This window comes from Suncus etruscus, chromosome 1, assembly GCF_024139225.1.
Source record: "Suncus etruscus isolate mSunEtr1 chromosome 1, mSunEtr1.pri.cur, whole genome shotgun sequence".
In the NCBI taxonomy this organism is placed as follows: Eukaryota; Metazoa; Chordata; class Mammalia; order Eulipotyphla; family Soricidae; genus Suncus; species Suncus etruscus.
In genome coordinates this window covers 64,643,975-64,660,224 of record NC_064848.1, presented here as the reverse complement: position 1 = coordinate 64,660,224, position 16,250 = coordinate 64,643,975, and the positions used below count along the sequence as shown (strand labels likewise).

At 39.8% G+C, this 16,250-nt stretch overlaps 1 protein-coding gene across 1 annotated transcript in view; it reads right to left on the bottom strand.

The window, feature by feature from the left end:
• Window positions 1-360: 360 nt before the first annotated feature.
• The window catches only part of ERMP1 (endoplasmic reticulum metallopeptidase 1), a 49,831-nt gene continuing 33,941 nt past the window's right edge, over window positions 361-16,250 (bottom strand). Inside the window, 6 exon segments of the mRNA XM_049773161.1 lie at window positions 361-775; window positions 894-1,057; window positions 9,779-9,894; window positions 10,458-10,660; window positions 13,264-13,386; window positions 13,388-13,417. Coding sequence (XP_049629118.1) covers window positions 611-775; window positions 894-1,057; window positions 9,779-9,894; window positions 10,458-10,660; window positions 13,264-13,386; window positions 13,388-13,417 — 801 coding nt within the window. The 3' untranslated portion in view covers window positions 361-610.

Sequence of the window (16,250 nt, the reverse complement as noted above, 5' to 3'; positions counted from 1 at the left end):
AGAAGAAAATAGGCATTAAGAGTATCAGGAAAGCATAACGGTAAATCACAGTGCCCCCCCTGTCAGGACTAGAGCCACTAACAGGAGTCCTGGGCTTCAGTGCAGAGAGGAGAAAGCACAGTCCAGAGGCCTTGGCACAAGCTCAGTGAGGCTCAAAAGATCCACAGACCCTCCCCAGTCCTTGAACTTGCTTTCCAACAACCTACGGAGTTTGGTGTCCACCTCCATCCACCCAGCAAATGGCCAGGAAATTTGCTAGTGGAATGGTATCGGTTTCATGTCAGTAATGCTCTTATAATACCTTCTACATATTTCACGATCTAAGTAAATAAAGTGGTTTTTTGGCTTTTGTCCATAAGGTAAAATGACACACTTGTGTAGTAGCAGTACCCACAGGTGCTTAAGACCAGAAAACTGGCGTTTTCAAGTGTCATAAAGGCCATGCACCACGAACCAGCATAACCATGGTAGTGCCATGAAAGTTTTTAACCCACGAAACTCTGAACTTATACTCACTAAAACTCATTTGCATTTCTCCTGTGTAACAAAGGAAGAAACTCTGTCACACAATGTGTTCCACTGAGTGTAGACTGGAAGTTTATCTACAAGATTAAAAAACAAAGAGACTGTAGGTGGACACCCATGAAGAAGGAAATGTCCAATCTGGGAACTTCTCTTTCAGAGCATCCAGCTGAGAGGACCTCTTCTCTTCCCCAGAAAGATAGTGGTTAGCAACAGCTACGGTGACCATTCCTTCAGGTTGTTCTTCCAAGACCTGACAAAGAAAAGTCCGTTAATTATAGTTTTTAGGACAGCACTAAATTGAAACAAAGCTTCCTACCCTAACCACCTGGGAAACGTGATCAACACACTCAATGCCAGGAAATCCTAACCTGTACTTCTATCCAGAATTGCCAGGCAGAGGCCTGTAGTCCATGCGAGTAAAACACAAAGTAGTCTCCTCCTTTACTTGTGATTGGAGTTCCATGGCCAAGAGACCACTGAGAAAGTGTTGCCCCTTTGTGGGTTCGAACATAGAATGTCATATGTGTTGGTCCTGTAAGGGAAGAGGAAAGATCATCAGTTAAATCTTTAAATAGCTAACAAGACATACAATTAATCCACTACCCAAACCAGATTTGAAGAGTCATGCCTTCTAAGAGCCTAATGGAAATCTGCCCATCTGAACCAAAAGTATGTATTAACACTGATGCAGCAGGTAAGGCATATAATTTACCATGAGAAAACATGTTCAAGTCTTGGCCCTATCATTTAACCATACAAAAGTAAGGCACCCATAAATCTTCTGTTGACATCTATAGAAACTTTGCTCAAGTTACAGATAACTGCAAAAATAATAGCTAAGAACTGAAAGCGATTTAAATACATCGTAATAGTAAACAAATACTGAGGAGAGAGTAATGGATTAATGTCTAAGTGTTGCATGTAACAAACAATGAAAAGGAAAAGCAGCAAAAAAACATTTGAATAGAATACAAGAATTCCATTAAAAACTGATGATTGTGAAAGATTAAATAATAGATGGCCTAGACTTCCTGCTTGCTTCTCTATCCCCATGTGAGGCTACTCTCTAGCTAACTCTCAATGGGCTGACAGAATCTTTATGACTTGGCCCCCAGTAGCTCCCCCACTCCCACTAGCACCATATTAATCAGCCCATTAAACAGCTCTTGAGGAGTAAGCAATCACATGATGTACTCATCAAATCACAAACTCAGTTTACTGCTCAATTTTATTTTCTGTCTTTCAGAGAAAGATAGCCACAGAAGTAAGAAAGCAACTGCCAGTGTAATCCCTAAGTATCTTTTTTTTTTTTTTTTTTTGGTTTTCGGGCCACACCCGGTGACGCTCAGAGGTTACTCCTGGCTATGCGCTCAGAAGTCGCTCCAGGCTTGGGGGACCATATGGGACGCTGGGGGATCGAACCGCGATCCGTCCAAGGCTAGCGCAGGTAAGGCAGGCAGGCACCTTACCTCCAGCGCCACCGCCCGGCCCCATCCCTAAGTATCTTCCAGGGGTCTAACCCCAACACTGCAAGGATACTAGAAAAACAATGGAGAAAACATTAAACAAATAAACACCACGTTAAATGAACACAATATCATGAAAGACATAAAACACAAGGCAACTCAGTAAATCCACAATGATTTTGCTGTGACCATGAGGAGGATCTTTAACAAACACAAACTGGAGTACAGGCAACAAGGCACTAGAAAATATTAGTCTAAATGAAAAAACTACTCCAATTAGAAATGACAGATAGGAAGAGCAGAGTTGGTGATAATTTAAAAAAAACTCAAAATAGGGACGAGAGAGATAGCACAGCGTTTGCCTTGCACGCAGCTGATCCAGGATAGACGGTGGTTTGAATCCCAGTATCAAATATGGTCCCCGTGCTTGCCAGGAGCGACTTCTGAGTGCAGAGCCAGGAATAACCCCTGATTTGCCAGATGTGACCCAAAACCAAAAAAAAAAAAAAAAAAAACTCAAAAGAAGTTCTAAACAGTAAGTAAGCAAAAGATCAAGGAGTTCCAGGAGGCAGAAACCACTGGTAAACAAGTGGAAAGAAGTTTATAAAAATAAAGAACAGCCTAGCAAAGAACTATGGGGCTAATTAGTTCAAGAGTAACAATATGAGAACCACTGGAGCTCCTGAAGAACAGGAAGGCAAATGTAACTAAGAAATAACAGTTAAGTCATTGATAAGAATTTCCTAGAGTTGAGGGATAAAGGCACCAGTGATATCTAAGAGGCCTATGGGCCCCTGCCAAAGGTTTCCTAGGAAACCTCCAAGATACACTGTACTCCAAAATAACAAAGGCCAAAGTAGAGACAAAAAATTGTAAGTATCAGAATTAAAAAAGGAACGTCCAGGTGCCAGAGTGTTAGCACAATGGTAGGGCATTTGCCTTGCATGCTGCAGACCTAGGACAGACCCAGGTTTAATCCCTGGCATCCCATATGATCCTCTGAGCCTGCCAGGAGTGATTTCTTTTTTATTTTATTAATATCTTTATTTAAACACCTTGATTACAAATATGATTATAGTTGGGTTTCAGTCATGTAAAGAATAACCCACTTCAACGGTGCAACATTTCCATCACCAAGTCCCAAATATACCTCCTCCCCACCCCAACCCCGCCTGTACTCTAGACAGGGTTTCTACTTCCCTCATTCATTCACATTGTTAGGGTAGTTCTCAAAGTAGTTATTTCTCTAACTGCACTCATCACTCTTTGTGGTGAGCTTCATGTCGTGAGCTGGACTTTCCAGCCCACTTTTGTCTCTGAGAATTATTGCAAAAATGTCTTTTATTTTTCTTAGAACCCATAGATGAGTGAGACTATTCTGTGTCTATCTCTCTCCCTCTGGCTAATTTCACTCAGCATAATAGATTCTATGTACATCCATGTATAGGAAAATTTCATGACTTCATCTCACCTGACTGCTGTGTTATATGTACCACAGGTTTTTTGGGGTTTTTGTTTGTTTGTTTGTTTGTTTTTGCAGGGGTTTGGGTTTGGGGTCACACTGGCAGCACTCGGGTTACTCTTTGCTCTACGCTTAGAAATTGCTCTGGGCAGGCTCAGGCCATATGGAATGCTGGGATTTGAACCACCGTCCTCCTGCATGCAAGGCAAAAGGCTTACCTCCATGCTATCTCTCTGATCCTGTACCATAGTTTCTTTAGCCATTCGTCTGTTGAAGGGCATCTTGGTTGTTTCCAGAATCTGGCTATTGTAAATAGCACTGCAATGAATATAGGTGTGAAGAAGGGATTTTTGTATTGTATTTTTGTGTTCCTATGGTATATCCCTAGGAGTGGTATAGCTGGAGCAAATAGGAACTCATTTTCCAGTTTTTGGAGGAATAGGAGTGATTTCTGAGCACAGAGCCAACAGTAATCTAAATCTCTGAGAGCCACCAGGTGCAGCCCAAAAACAAAAATCAATAAATAATAATAAAACCAAAAAGGAACGTCCATAGGAAGGAAAGCCCACAAGACTCACATCAGTTTTATCAAATGAGACTCTTCTAAGCCAGAAGGGATACAGTACAAAAACTCCATGAAATTAACACCTCAACAAGAATATTCCATCTCAGTGGTCCTCAAACTGTCCCTCAGACCGTTGGAGGGCTGGACTATGGTTAAAAAACAACAACAAAAAAAAATAACTATGAATAAATTCCTACACACACCACACATCTTATTTTGAAGTGAAGAAACAAAAAGAAACAAACACAATATGTGGCCTGCGGGCCATAGTTTGAGGACCACTACTGAGATTATCATTCAGATTTGAAGGAAATATACAGAGCTTCAGGGATAGCAATAGCAGACAGGCAATAGCTCAGGGGATTCACAGCCTTGAAACCAGTTTTAGAGAAAAACAAAACAAAACAGTAAAACAGCTCCTTTAAAGGACAAGACAAACTTCCCAATGTGTGACATGGCTCTCACAGTATATAAGGTTGCACTGTACTAAATAAAGGCATGTTTATTCCTAGCTTGCTATGGTATTTTATACATTTTCAATAATGAATTGTCTCACATTATAAAAAAGAAAAGTGTTGGAGCTGGAGAATTAGTACAGTAGATAGGGCTTTTGTCTTTCACTTGGCTAACCCAGGTTCAATTCCTGATAGGGTCCCTCAAGCACCACTAGTGTGACAGAACCAGGAGTAACCCCTTAACAACACTGGGTATGCTCCCCTTCAAAATAATTTAAAAGTAAGTATTATCCTATGCAGCTATAAGAAAGAATGAAATCAAGCAATTTGCTGCAATTTGAATAGCACTAATATGTACCAGGAATGGAACTAGAAGGTACCATGTTGAGAGAAGTTAAGCCAGAAGGAAGAAAACACAAGATAAACTCACATACTGATGGCATACAGAATAACTGGATGAGGGAATACAATGTTTTAATGGGGGTGGGAGGGTGTTGCCTAGATCACCCCTGACCCCACAGTATAGGGACAGAGAAGGAAAGAAATCAAATGGGGAAGGAAGAAGATAAGAAAGAGAAGTAACAGGCCACAGGCTGGTAATGTGTGGGTGTGGTGAAGCTATATATCAAAAGCATAGACTTAACAACTCTAAAAACATGAGATCCAACAGGCTGTGGGAGAGGTAGGAGGAGAAGTGGCAGGAAGGATCATGGGAACCCTTGTAAAAGGAAGCTCGATAGTGGGATTGATGCTACAATATTATATACCTAAACCTCAATATCAATAATTTTGTAAATCATGGTTCTTTAAATGAAAATTTTAATAAAAATAAATAGGAAACAAAAATTATGAACCTTTATTTTTTGGTAAGTATGAACCTTTAAAAATGCAACAGAATAGGGGCCGGAGAGATAGCATGGAGGTAAGGCCTTTGCCTTGCGTGCAGAAGAACAGGGTTTGAATCCCAGCATTCCATATGATCCCCCAGGCCTGCCAGGAGCAATTTCTGAGCATAGAGCCAGGAGTAGCCCCTGAGTGCTGCCAGGTGTGACCCAAAAATACCAAAAATAAATAAAAATAAAGCAACAGAATGGTAGGCAAAGAAGACATCATAGAAAAACAGGGCTATAGAAAATAAAAAGACCAAGTCTTTATTTACCAAAGTTGGGACCAAGTGTCACCAGTACTGAAAATCAGTATGAATGAAGACCTGACTCAACCATACCAGAAGTGTTCAACTTGGCATATAAAGTCAGTTCCTATATATACATACTGTATTCAGGAAACACTATAACTAGAGATAAATGGGTGTTGGCACACTGTATATCTGAAACTCAATTATGCAAACTTTGCAACTGTGTATCTAACAGTGATTCAATTAAAATTTGTCCTAAAATTTTATGAACAGTCCCAAAAAAAAACTAATAAGCCACACACCTGCAAACATGAGGAACTCTGTCCTTCCTTCATTCAAGCCATACCATGTCCCCAGGCCCCACCCTCAGCCCTGAGAGTCGCATGCCTGCAAATCTGGGAATCACATGCTTCTGCCCTGCACACTGTACCTGGCTCTAGGCTAAGCAAGTGACTGGACCCACCTCTCGTCTATCTACAACCACTGGTGCCTGTGGTGCACTGCAGAATAAAGGCCTCACCTGCCTACTGTAAAATTCAACCAACCAGGGACCTTTCCATGCATGAAACCCTATTGACAGCATTGTAATCACAGTGCCTCAAATTAAACATCTATTAAATTATGTACTTCAATTATGGATAAATACAGTATTTTCTGGCATGTAAGATGACTTTTTTTTGGGGGGTTTGGTTTTTGGGTCACACCCAGCAGTGCTCAGGGGTAACTCCTGGCTCTATGATCAGAAATCACTTCTGGCAGGTTCGGGGACCATATGAAATGCCAGGATTCTAACCACCGTCCTTTTGCATGCAAAGCAAATGTCCTACCTCCATGCTATCTCTCCGACCCAAAGAATATTGGTAAGAGTCACTACACATTTTTTATTTTTTTCTTTTCTTTTTTTTTTTTGGGGGGGGGGGTCACACACGGCCACACTCAGGGGTTACTCCTGGCAGGCTTGAAAGACCATATGGGATACCTGGATTGGAACCACCATCCATCCTGGATAGGCTGCTTGCAAGGCAAACACCCTACCGCTGTGCTGTATCTCCAGCTCCCCCCCCTTTTTTTTTTGCTTTTGGGGTCACGCCCTGCAGCGCTCAGGGGTTACTCCTAGCTCTGTGCTCAGAAATCGCTCCTGGCAGGTATGGGGGGACCATATGGGATGCCGGGATTTGAACCACCATCCATCCTGGACTGGCTGCTTGCAAGGCAAACACCCTACCGCTGTGCTATCTCTCCGACCCCTACGACGACTTTTTAACACATGAAAAACTTCTTAAAAGTAGGGGGTCGTCTTATACACCAGTATACGACATGCTGAAATGACTCCAGCTTCAGGGACAGGTGATCCGCCCCCTCTTACTGCCACATCCCATCCAGCTGCCAGGCATCATCACTAAGTCCTCTGCTTGTCCTGATTCATCTTTCAGGGCACACAGAGGAGCTGAGTTACCAAGTGTCCCATCTCACCCAGCTGGGTATGGGACTTTCTGGTGCTCAGTCCTCTATTCAGCTTTTATGGGACACATAGAAGGCATTCTGTCTCCCTCTAGCTGTCCTATTAATCACTGCACCCAGCCAGCTGCTCTTGGAGGAGCCCCGTCTCCCTGCTCTTAATGTAGATCACAATTAAAAAATCACAGTCGGGCCAGAGAGGTGGTGCTAGAGGTAAGGTGTCTGCCTTGCAAGCGCTAACCAAGGAAGGACCGTAGTTCGATCCCCCGGTGTCCCATATGGTCTCCCCAAGCCAGGGGCAATTTCTGAGTGCTTAGCCAGGAGTAACCCCTGAGCATCAAATGGGTGTGGCCCCCCAAAAACAAAACAAACAAAAAAAATAAGTCACTCACTACAAATGATTGTTGGCACTCCAACGTCTAGCTTTATTAAACATATACTGTTAATCTTTGATGGTTCTACTCTATTTCTCTTAATTTTTTTAATTTCCATTTTTGTGCAATAAAAGAGAGGTAGTCTAAGTATGGTTCCAGGCCAAAGGCTCTTTTGCCAAGCCGAAGGGAGATTATGGGGCTTGGCCTCCCCACCAACAGCCTTCCCTCTCCTTCCTCCCGGAACTCCAGGGCTTCCCTGGGCCCCGGCCCAGGAAGCCAGTGAGGTGGGTCCCAGGGAGCAGCTTAAAGGGGACCCCAGGCCTTCCCGAAGCCCCGTCCTACACAAGTAGGGCTGTCTTGGGAAATTCGCTGGCAACTTTCCTCCCACCAATGTCCATTTCCATACCAATGTCCATAAATTATAGATAGTTTAATAAGATACCATAGAGTATAATTTATGTTTAGAATATAATGTCTACATTGTATACTTTCCTTACCCCATTGGCTCATCACCTTTCAAGCTCATTTATAGTCCTTTACTTTCGCCCCCAATGCCTATTACCCCACATTTAACTATTTTTACCCTCAGTTCTTTTTTCCTTATGAAGCAGATCATTATCCTCACTCAAGCCAGCTCTAGCCAGCTCCTAAAGTGAAAAACTAGAATCTCACCCTGAGAAGAAATCAATACTCTGTTCCTATTAATCTACTCCCAGCAGCCTCCTGTCCTCCATCTTCCTTCACTGTGTACTTGTGCTTGCTACCATACTCAGTCTCTGAGAAACCTCGACTCATAGACAATTCCTGATATGGGACTGCTGGGAGTCCTCTCCAGGTGGACAAATCACAGACCAACACCTGAACTCAACACCCTCCCCCTGACTATTTCTAAAGACATAAAAGGGACATGTGTATCTCCTTTGTATATCTTAGATGTATTCTCTTAACATCTATAGCTATTTTTGAATATCCTCTTATACAGTGACAATTTTGCCCACTGTTTTTTGTCTGTTTTTTTCTACCCTTTGGTATCTGTTCAATAAGGAATTCTGGTAGAAGAGTCTCTCTGTATAGAATTCATGTCAGAACCAAGTTACAGGGAATGTTGAACTTGTTCCCTCGACCCCCAGATGTACCAATAATACCTTGTGGCATTGTTCCTCTTTTGCATAGGCACATTAAAATGGGAAAATATTATATTATGCAAACAAGTTCTTATCTAACAGAGATAGGAACACAAATTTTATAATGCAGTTAGGCCTTATACACTGAACATTGGCATAATAGCTTGGCTCAGGCCTCAGAAGAATGAGCACTGCCTATACACCCCTGAACCATGAATACTATCTATGGAAACAACCACAATTTTTTATAACATTACCAGGAAGTAAATCTCTACCAGGGAAGACCCTACCACTGCTCTGGGATTGACTTACTCCAAAGAGTGCTCTCTTAATACCCAGACAACTTAGCAACAACAACAACCTGCTTTCAGGGCTGGTGTCTCCTCATCTAATGGTGAAGTGAAACTAGAGGATGCTCCACATCAACCTGACTTGATGAAGGAAATGCACAGAAACCGGAATCTTGAACTACAGGAACCTGGCACCATCAACAGCTAATGTGCAAAAAAGTTTCGCTGGGACCATGGAGAATGACTCAGAGGTTGGGTAGCCTGGTATAAGACCAACTCTGGGCTCCAGGCATATCAGGCTACCCAACCCGAGTCATTCTCCATGGTCCCAGCAAAACTTTTTCCGTTTTCCCCATATTTTGCTGGGCCTATGCAAACAATGGCGATTGCCACTCTTTCACCATTACTACTATATTTTTTTAACACTTATCCTTTAAGAAAGAAAGAAACAAAAACAGCTTACTAAACTTAAAAAAATATATAACTAGTAAAATGCCTGTCTCGAATTCAGGCAGGGGATGGGAAGAAGGGAGGGAGGCATTGGTGATGGGGATGTTGCACTGGTGAAGGGGGGGGGGTGTTCTGTTTATGACTGAAACCCAACTACAATTATGTTTGTAATCATGGTACTTATATAAAGAATTTATATTAAAAAAGAGAGAGAGAGAGGTAGCCTTATACGGCAAAAATAGCTCAAACCCTATATTTTAACTGGAAAAGTAGGGGCTCGTCTTATACGCCGGAAAATATGGTAAGTAAATAAGTTAATTCTAAGTTGCTGGCCACTGTTATACACTGAGGTATATAGATATATAGATATAAATATTTCATTTATATGTATATAAATATATACTAATAGTAGCATTATTACATGCTATTAAGAATTTAAGATACAAGAGAAGAAAACGCTGTCTGATGACTCACCTTTTGCTTCAAATGTCAGCTTTACAGAATCCCAGGGTGTCTGTTCTTTGGATAAAAGTCTGAAATGAGCAGGATCTCGTGGGGAAACTTCTGGGGCAGGAAGATACCAGTTTTTTCTGTTTGGAAAGGAAGTTTCAACACTTAGGATGCTTTATTAATTACTATCTGTGACTCATGAAAGTGCTTATGTCATATGAAGTGCCTACTAGACTGTGAATATAAACTGATGGATAAGATCATCAACACCATTCCTGTGAAGCCCAGGCTTCGACATAATGTTATCTTCCCAAAGTGAAGGACAAAGGATGCTATGTGTTCTGGAGTCCACATTTATCTGATTCTTCCATCACCCTGATTGGCAGTCAGTCCTGCCCTGCCATCAGAATTTCCCAGAAATAAAAGAAATTTGAGAGACATGCTTAACTGCAATCTGAGGTCAGTTAACAAAACTACCCTTTCTACCTACTCAGGTTCCAGAGGAAAGACTTCAGAAATTTGAAAAGGCAAAACTCTATTTCTTAAAGCAATATCCCACTAAAAAAACAACTTCTGTGAATAATACATTTGATACCCATATTAAATCCATTTAAATAATAAAATACTGATCTAGTGAACAGCAACAATAAATCATACTGTAAGAAACTTACATCCAATTAAAAGTAGAGAAGTAAGGACCTACCTGATTAGAAAGTGCACTGGAAAGTACCACGGGAAACCACAAAGGGGTGCATTCTCCTCACAGTGAGCTTGGATGGTATCATTGATCTCAGGAATGTGGGGCGTTATGTGAGACATCCCAGTGTAATCAAACGAATTGATCCATATTCCAGAGTCCTGTTTAACTATGTTTCCCTCTAAGTCATGAAAAGTTCTAGTCATATGCTGAAAAGAACAAGACTTATGAGAAAAGCTGCTTCAACTGTTTCGCCCTCACCCCCACTCTAAATTAACATAGAGATCAGTTAAATCTGACAATACTAAGAAATCAGATAGTTATAGAGTTAGGACTCATATACATTGCTGGCAGGTGGATATCCTCAATCACTTTAGGAAATTCTTGACAATTACACTCCTGAAATGCACCATAAAGATATTTGCAAGATTCAGGAACATTGATTTGGCACTGTCCACATTATCAAAAACTAGAAACCATCCAAATGGTCTCGAACAATAAAAATGACAAATACTTTGGGGCCTCCTTCCATAACTATTCTGCAATGAAATAATGAATTAAAGTGATGAATCTATGTGAGAAAGCAAAAAAGAAAAAAAAAAGAAGCCACAGGATCTGAGATCAATTTTCCTAGCGTTTTAAAAATCCCTATTTTAAGACACCATATGACTAATGACCTTCAACTATGAAACTAACATTAACAAGCAGTAGAGGGAAAGGGGAAGATGAAGGGACTAAAAATGACAGTAGTGGAGGGTCTTGAACACTTTAGTGGTGGTGAAGGGCAGTAACTGTACATCAAAACCATAAACATTAACACCACTGTAACCATATTACCTAACCAAGAAAAATTAAAAATTAAATAAAGGACTGTAGAAATAGTTTAGGGATTAAGATGCTCACTTTGCATGTGGCCAATCCTAGCTTCATTCCTAAGAATTGAAGTCAGAACAATAGCACAGCAGGTAGGGTGTTTGCCTTGCATGTGGCTGAATTAGATTCAATCCCAGGCACCATCTATGGTCCTCTGAGCCAACCAGGAATGATTCCTGAGTATAAATCCAGGAGTGACCCCTGAGCACTGCCAGGTGTAAACCAAAAGTAAAGAATAAAGAATACCCAAGAATCAATAATGGCCCCTGAGTACCACAGAGTGTGGCTCAAACCTGGCGTCATAAAGTTAATGCAAAAGTAACTTTCTTAGAATATCTATTTTATTTTGCCAGCTCTAAAAGTTCCTATTTTTATTCATTTTGCAGACACTTTTACCATCTGTACTTCTAAAAGCTCAGCAATACATGATACAAATTTGCTTGTTTTTCTAGGAAGGCAATTTTTTTATCATTTAAATAGTCTTTTTTTTTTTTTTTTCTGGGAAAGACAATGTATGTTTATTTCCCAGGAAAAGTTCACAAGCTATCTTGATAGATCATCAACTCTTAAAATTGATAGGTTCACTACATACAGAAAAACCATGCAAGAATCCTCTGTTCCATGAAGGGTGCAGAATACTCTAATATCTTTAATCAATAAAATATATTTCAAAGCCATAAATACCTTCAACTAGAAAAAGTTTAACTTTGCTTAAATTCTCAATGTTCTTATATTTACTATGGTTTATAAACAACATATTAGAAGAGATGTTTCTTCTTTATCAATTACATGAAACATCAGCATGAACATGGAAACATGCAGAATTCAGTTAAAATATAAGACTAAGATATTAAAAATAATAATTATTAATATATTGTTAAATAAATTGTTAAAATATTGTTAAATTATTAATATATTGTTAAATATTTAAGATATTAAAAATAATTGATATATTGTTAAATATTATTAATATATAGTTAAATAGACTAATAAGAACTTGTCTACAGGAGCAGAAATATTTTATGATTTTTTTAATTCTTTTTTTTTATATTTTATTTAAACACCTTGATTACATACATGATTGTGTTTGGGTTTCAGTCATGTAAAGAACACCACCCATCACCAGTGCAACATTCCCATCACCAATGTCCCAAATCTCCCTCCTCCCCACCCGACCCCCGCCTGTACTCTAGACAGGCTTTCCATTTCCCATTCTCATTATTAGGACAGTTCAAAATGTAGTTATTTCTCTAACTAAACTCATCACTCTTTGTGGTGAGCTTCCTGAGGTGAGTTGTAACTTCCAGTTCTTTTCTCTTTTGTGTCTGAAAATTATTATTGCAAGAATGTCTTTCATTTTTCTTAAAACCCATAGATGAGTGAGACCATTCTGCATTTTTCTCTCTCTCTCTCTGACTTATTTCACTCAGCATAATGATTTTTTAAATGAACTTGCCATAAATAAAGGTACAGAAAACTCATCTAAGGCCTCAGACATCAGAGTAGGGCTGGGGCGCAGCTCAGGGAGGGTGCAGGCCTTGCCCAGCCAAGGCTCTACCACCCTCAGTTCTCCCAGCACTGCATGGAGCAGAGAAATGTTGTTGGAAGCCTTTAAGTTGCCTGAGTAGGACAGACCCACTGACTGTGAGTCGCAGCACTTGCAAATATAAGAATAAGAACTGTCAGACAGACTCGCCTTGAATAGTATTCTTTTTAAAGAAGAAGTATAGATATTACCAATTCAGTCTCCTAAGAGAAGCATGGCTAATCACCTCTTAATGATTAATCACCTCTTTCTGCTGCCTTATAAACATAATAGTTGGATACAACTAAACATGTCAACAGTAAAAAAAAGTTAATTGGTTGACTAGTGAAGCTCAGAAATACACACTACATTCCTGTCTAGAATTTTAAACAGCTCTCACACAACCATTCTTACCTGTAGGAACACTCTCTTTGGCTTTGGACTGGCAGGGTTAGAACTGTATGGAAAAAAAGTTCCACTGCAAATAAGAAAGAATGTAACTGCACACACTCCAACTAAAGTCAGCATTGTTTTTTTTTGTGCTTCTGGCAAGGTAGATGAAGTTAATCTAAAATACAAAATTAGAAAAATTATAGAGACCTTGGCAGGAAGATGCTCTGAACTATTTTATAACAGGCTTTATCTTACAAAGAGCAAAGAATAATTATCAACTTGTGCTAACAAATTCCCACAGAATACACCAAAGGACAGACTATAAGGAATTTCCATTGGAGGTCAGAGCATAAAGGAGAAAAATAAATGGCTGCAGTTATGTGATTATGGTACCTGTTTTATATGCAGCCAGACAGCGAATGGGAATAATTAAAACTCAGACAGCATTTTTGCTCAGTTGTCAAAGAAACTAGAGTATATTGGTAAACCATCACCCCCGGACCCAACTTTAATGCACCGTAGTTATCACTGGCCACAGATAGTAATCAACTTCACCGAACATTATTCTTTTGCTAAAAAACAGGAGGCAAAATTTTAGTATAAAAATTGTTCTATTTCAACAAAACTCAAGTTCCATTAATAATGCTATTTATAATGTGTCAGTGTGCTGGAATTATTTATACTAGTATATAAATATGTATGAAAATTCATATAAGAGGCTGGAGTGGTGGCACAAGCAGTAAGGCAGTAAGAATGGTCCTTGGTTCAATCCTGCAGTTAAATCACCAGATTCAATCCCCCGGGGTCCCATATGGTCCCTCAAGCCAGGAGCAATTTCTGAACACATAGCCAGAAGTAACCCCTGAGCGTCACGGGGTGTGGCCCACAACAGTAACAACAAAAAGCATATAAAATGTACCTTCCACATTACCTATGATCTACATGATTGGAAAACTGCATTAGAAAGTAATATTTGGGGTGCTAGCTTGTCACGTCAATGCAATCAAAACAACAAATCTTAATGGAGGGTGGTAAAATAAGCAGCTTACTGTCAAGGTAGTCATCAAAAAAAAATCTAAATATGTTTTAGTATTTTTTCTTTGGCATGGAGGGCCATACCCATATGTGCTGAAGGCTTATTCCTGGATCTGCACTTAAGGATCAGTCCTTTAGGGCTCAGGGAACCAGATGGGGTGCCCTGAATCAAACTCGGGTTTTTCCATGTGCAAGAAAAGTGTCTTACTTTTGTGCTACCTTTCCAGCCCCACCGAATCACCAAATTTTTAAAAGCTGTAATAGACACATAATTTGTACATAGTATTTGAAGGAGCATTTTGAGAAACAATCACTTAAACCCTACTAGCACCTCGCCTCCTTTTTCTTTCTCCCCTTTATCACCAATCCTTGAGGGTCAAACCTGAATAGGAAAATATTTTTTCAGACATAAACAAAGAATAAAACTAAATACCCTATCCTTTAAAAGGATGTCTTAATTACAGTGCAAAATATCCCATATCCAAGGTTAATATGTGCATTTAGGAAAAAACAAACTGTGGCCCTATCTGTCCCCGTTTTCTACCAGTTACAATATTTTAAAATGTGGCTCCTTGTAAACATTTTCAAATATCCTTCCAAATAGACTGGCAAATCTTCACTAGAAGGATGTTATATTTAGGTGAAGATGAACTTTCAGGCCAATATAAAACTATACTGTCAGAATTCTTTGGTCCTTGAGGTTCTCAAACCAGTTAATTCTCAACATGGTTATAAAACCAGAGTTAACTAGTTCCCATATCAACATTTCCTCTTTTTTAATCTTTTTGGTTTGTGTTTTTGTTTTGGGACCACGCCAGAGTGCCTGGGCTTACTCCATGATTTATCCCAGGGATCACTACCTAGCAGTCTCAGGGCACCACATGGGATATCAGGAATTGAACTCAAAGCAAAAAAGCTCTATTCGCTATCTCTTTGTTTCCCCACATTCCCTCTTTTCCAAATCTTCGGCCTCTTCCACCCATTCTAGAAGATATTTGCTAAGAGAAATCACAGAGCAGAGAAGGAAGAAGATTGAAATGACAATTTGTTTAAATTCCATTGTCCATAATCTCATTATCTTAATAGATCTTAAATGCTTTACATTACATTATGGTAGGTTCTAAAATGGGCGCAAAATACAATGAAATATAAGCAGGGGCTCTAGAGTGTCTGATAAATTCATGTCTTGAAGTCTTTAATCAAGGACCCATTGACATCACATTTAATCAATGTAATCATGACATTCCCAAAGGATAATCCCAGAAAACCTATTAACTGACCCCTCGAAAAGAATTTACTTGCCAATTAACAAATGTAAAAAGCCCCAAAGAACTAGAAGAAACATGTCTCTGAGATATGCATTGTGGTCCAATTCTAATAAGACATTATCCTTACCACTGTTACACACACATAAGAAAATGATAAAAGCAAACCACAATGCCTAAAAGGAAAAGAGAGAGAGAAAGAAAAGACAAGTGTCTGCCATAAAGGCATGTGGGGAGAGGGCAGGAGGAAAACTGGGGACACTGGTAGCAGGAAATGTGCAAAGGGAAGGGATGGATGTTGAAATACTTTATGATTGAAACTCAATCAGCAACACCTTTGTAATAGTATCTCATGGTGATTCAATTACAAAATTTACTATCAAATGGAAAATGATGAAGAGATTGAATATGCATTATTTCAAGAGGTACTTTCAGATAAAGTATGTTATCTTCTGGGGTACAGTAGGTAGGGCACTTGCATTGCACATGCTGATCCAGGTTCAATCCCTGGCATCCCATTCAATTTTCACAGTGAAGTTCTTAGGGGTCATCATATGCCCATTTGTATGGAACAGAATTCAAATTCCTCACATTTTTTGTTTGTTTATTTTTGGGCTACACCCAGCTCAGGGGTTACTCCTGGCTTTGCACTCAGAAATTGCTCCTGGCAGTCTCAGGGACCAATTGAGATGCTGGGGCTTGAACCTG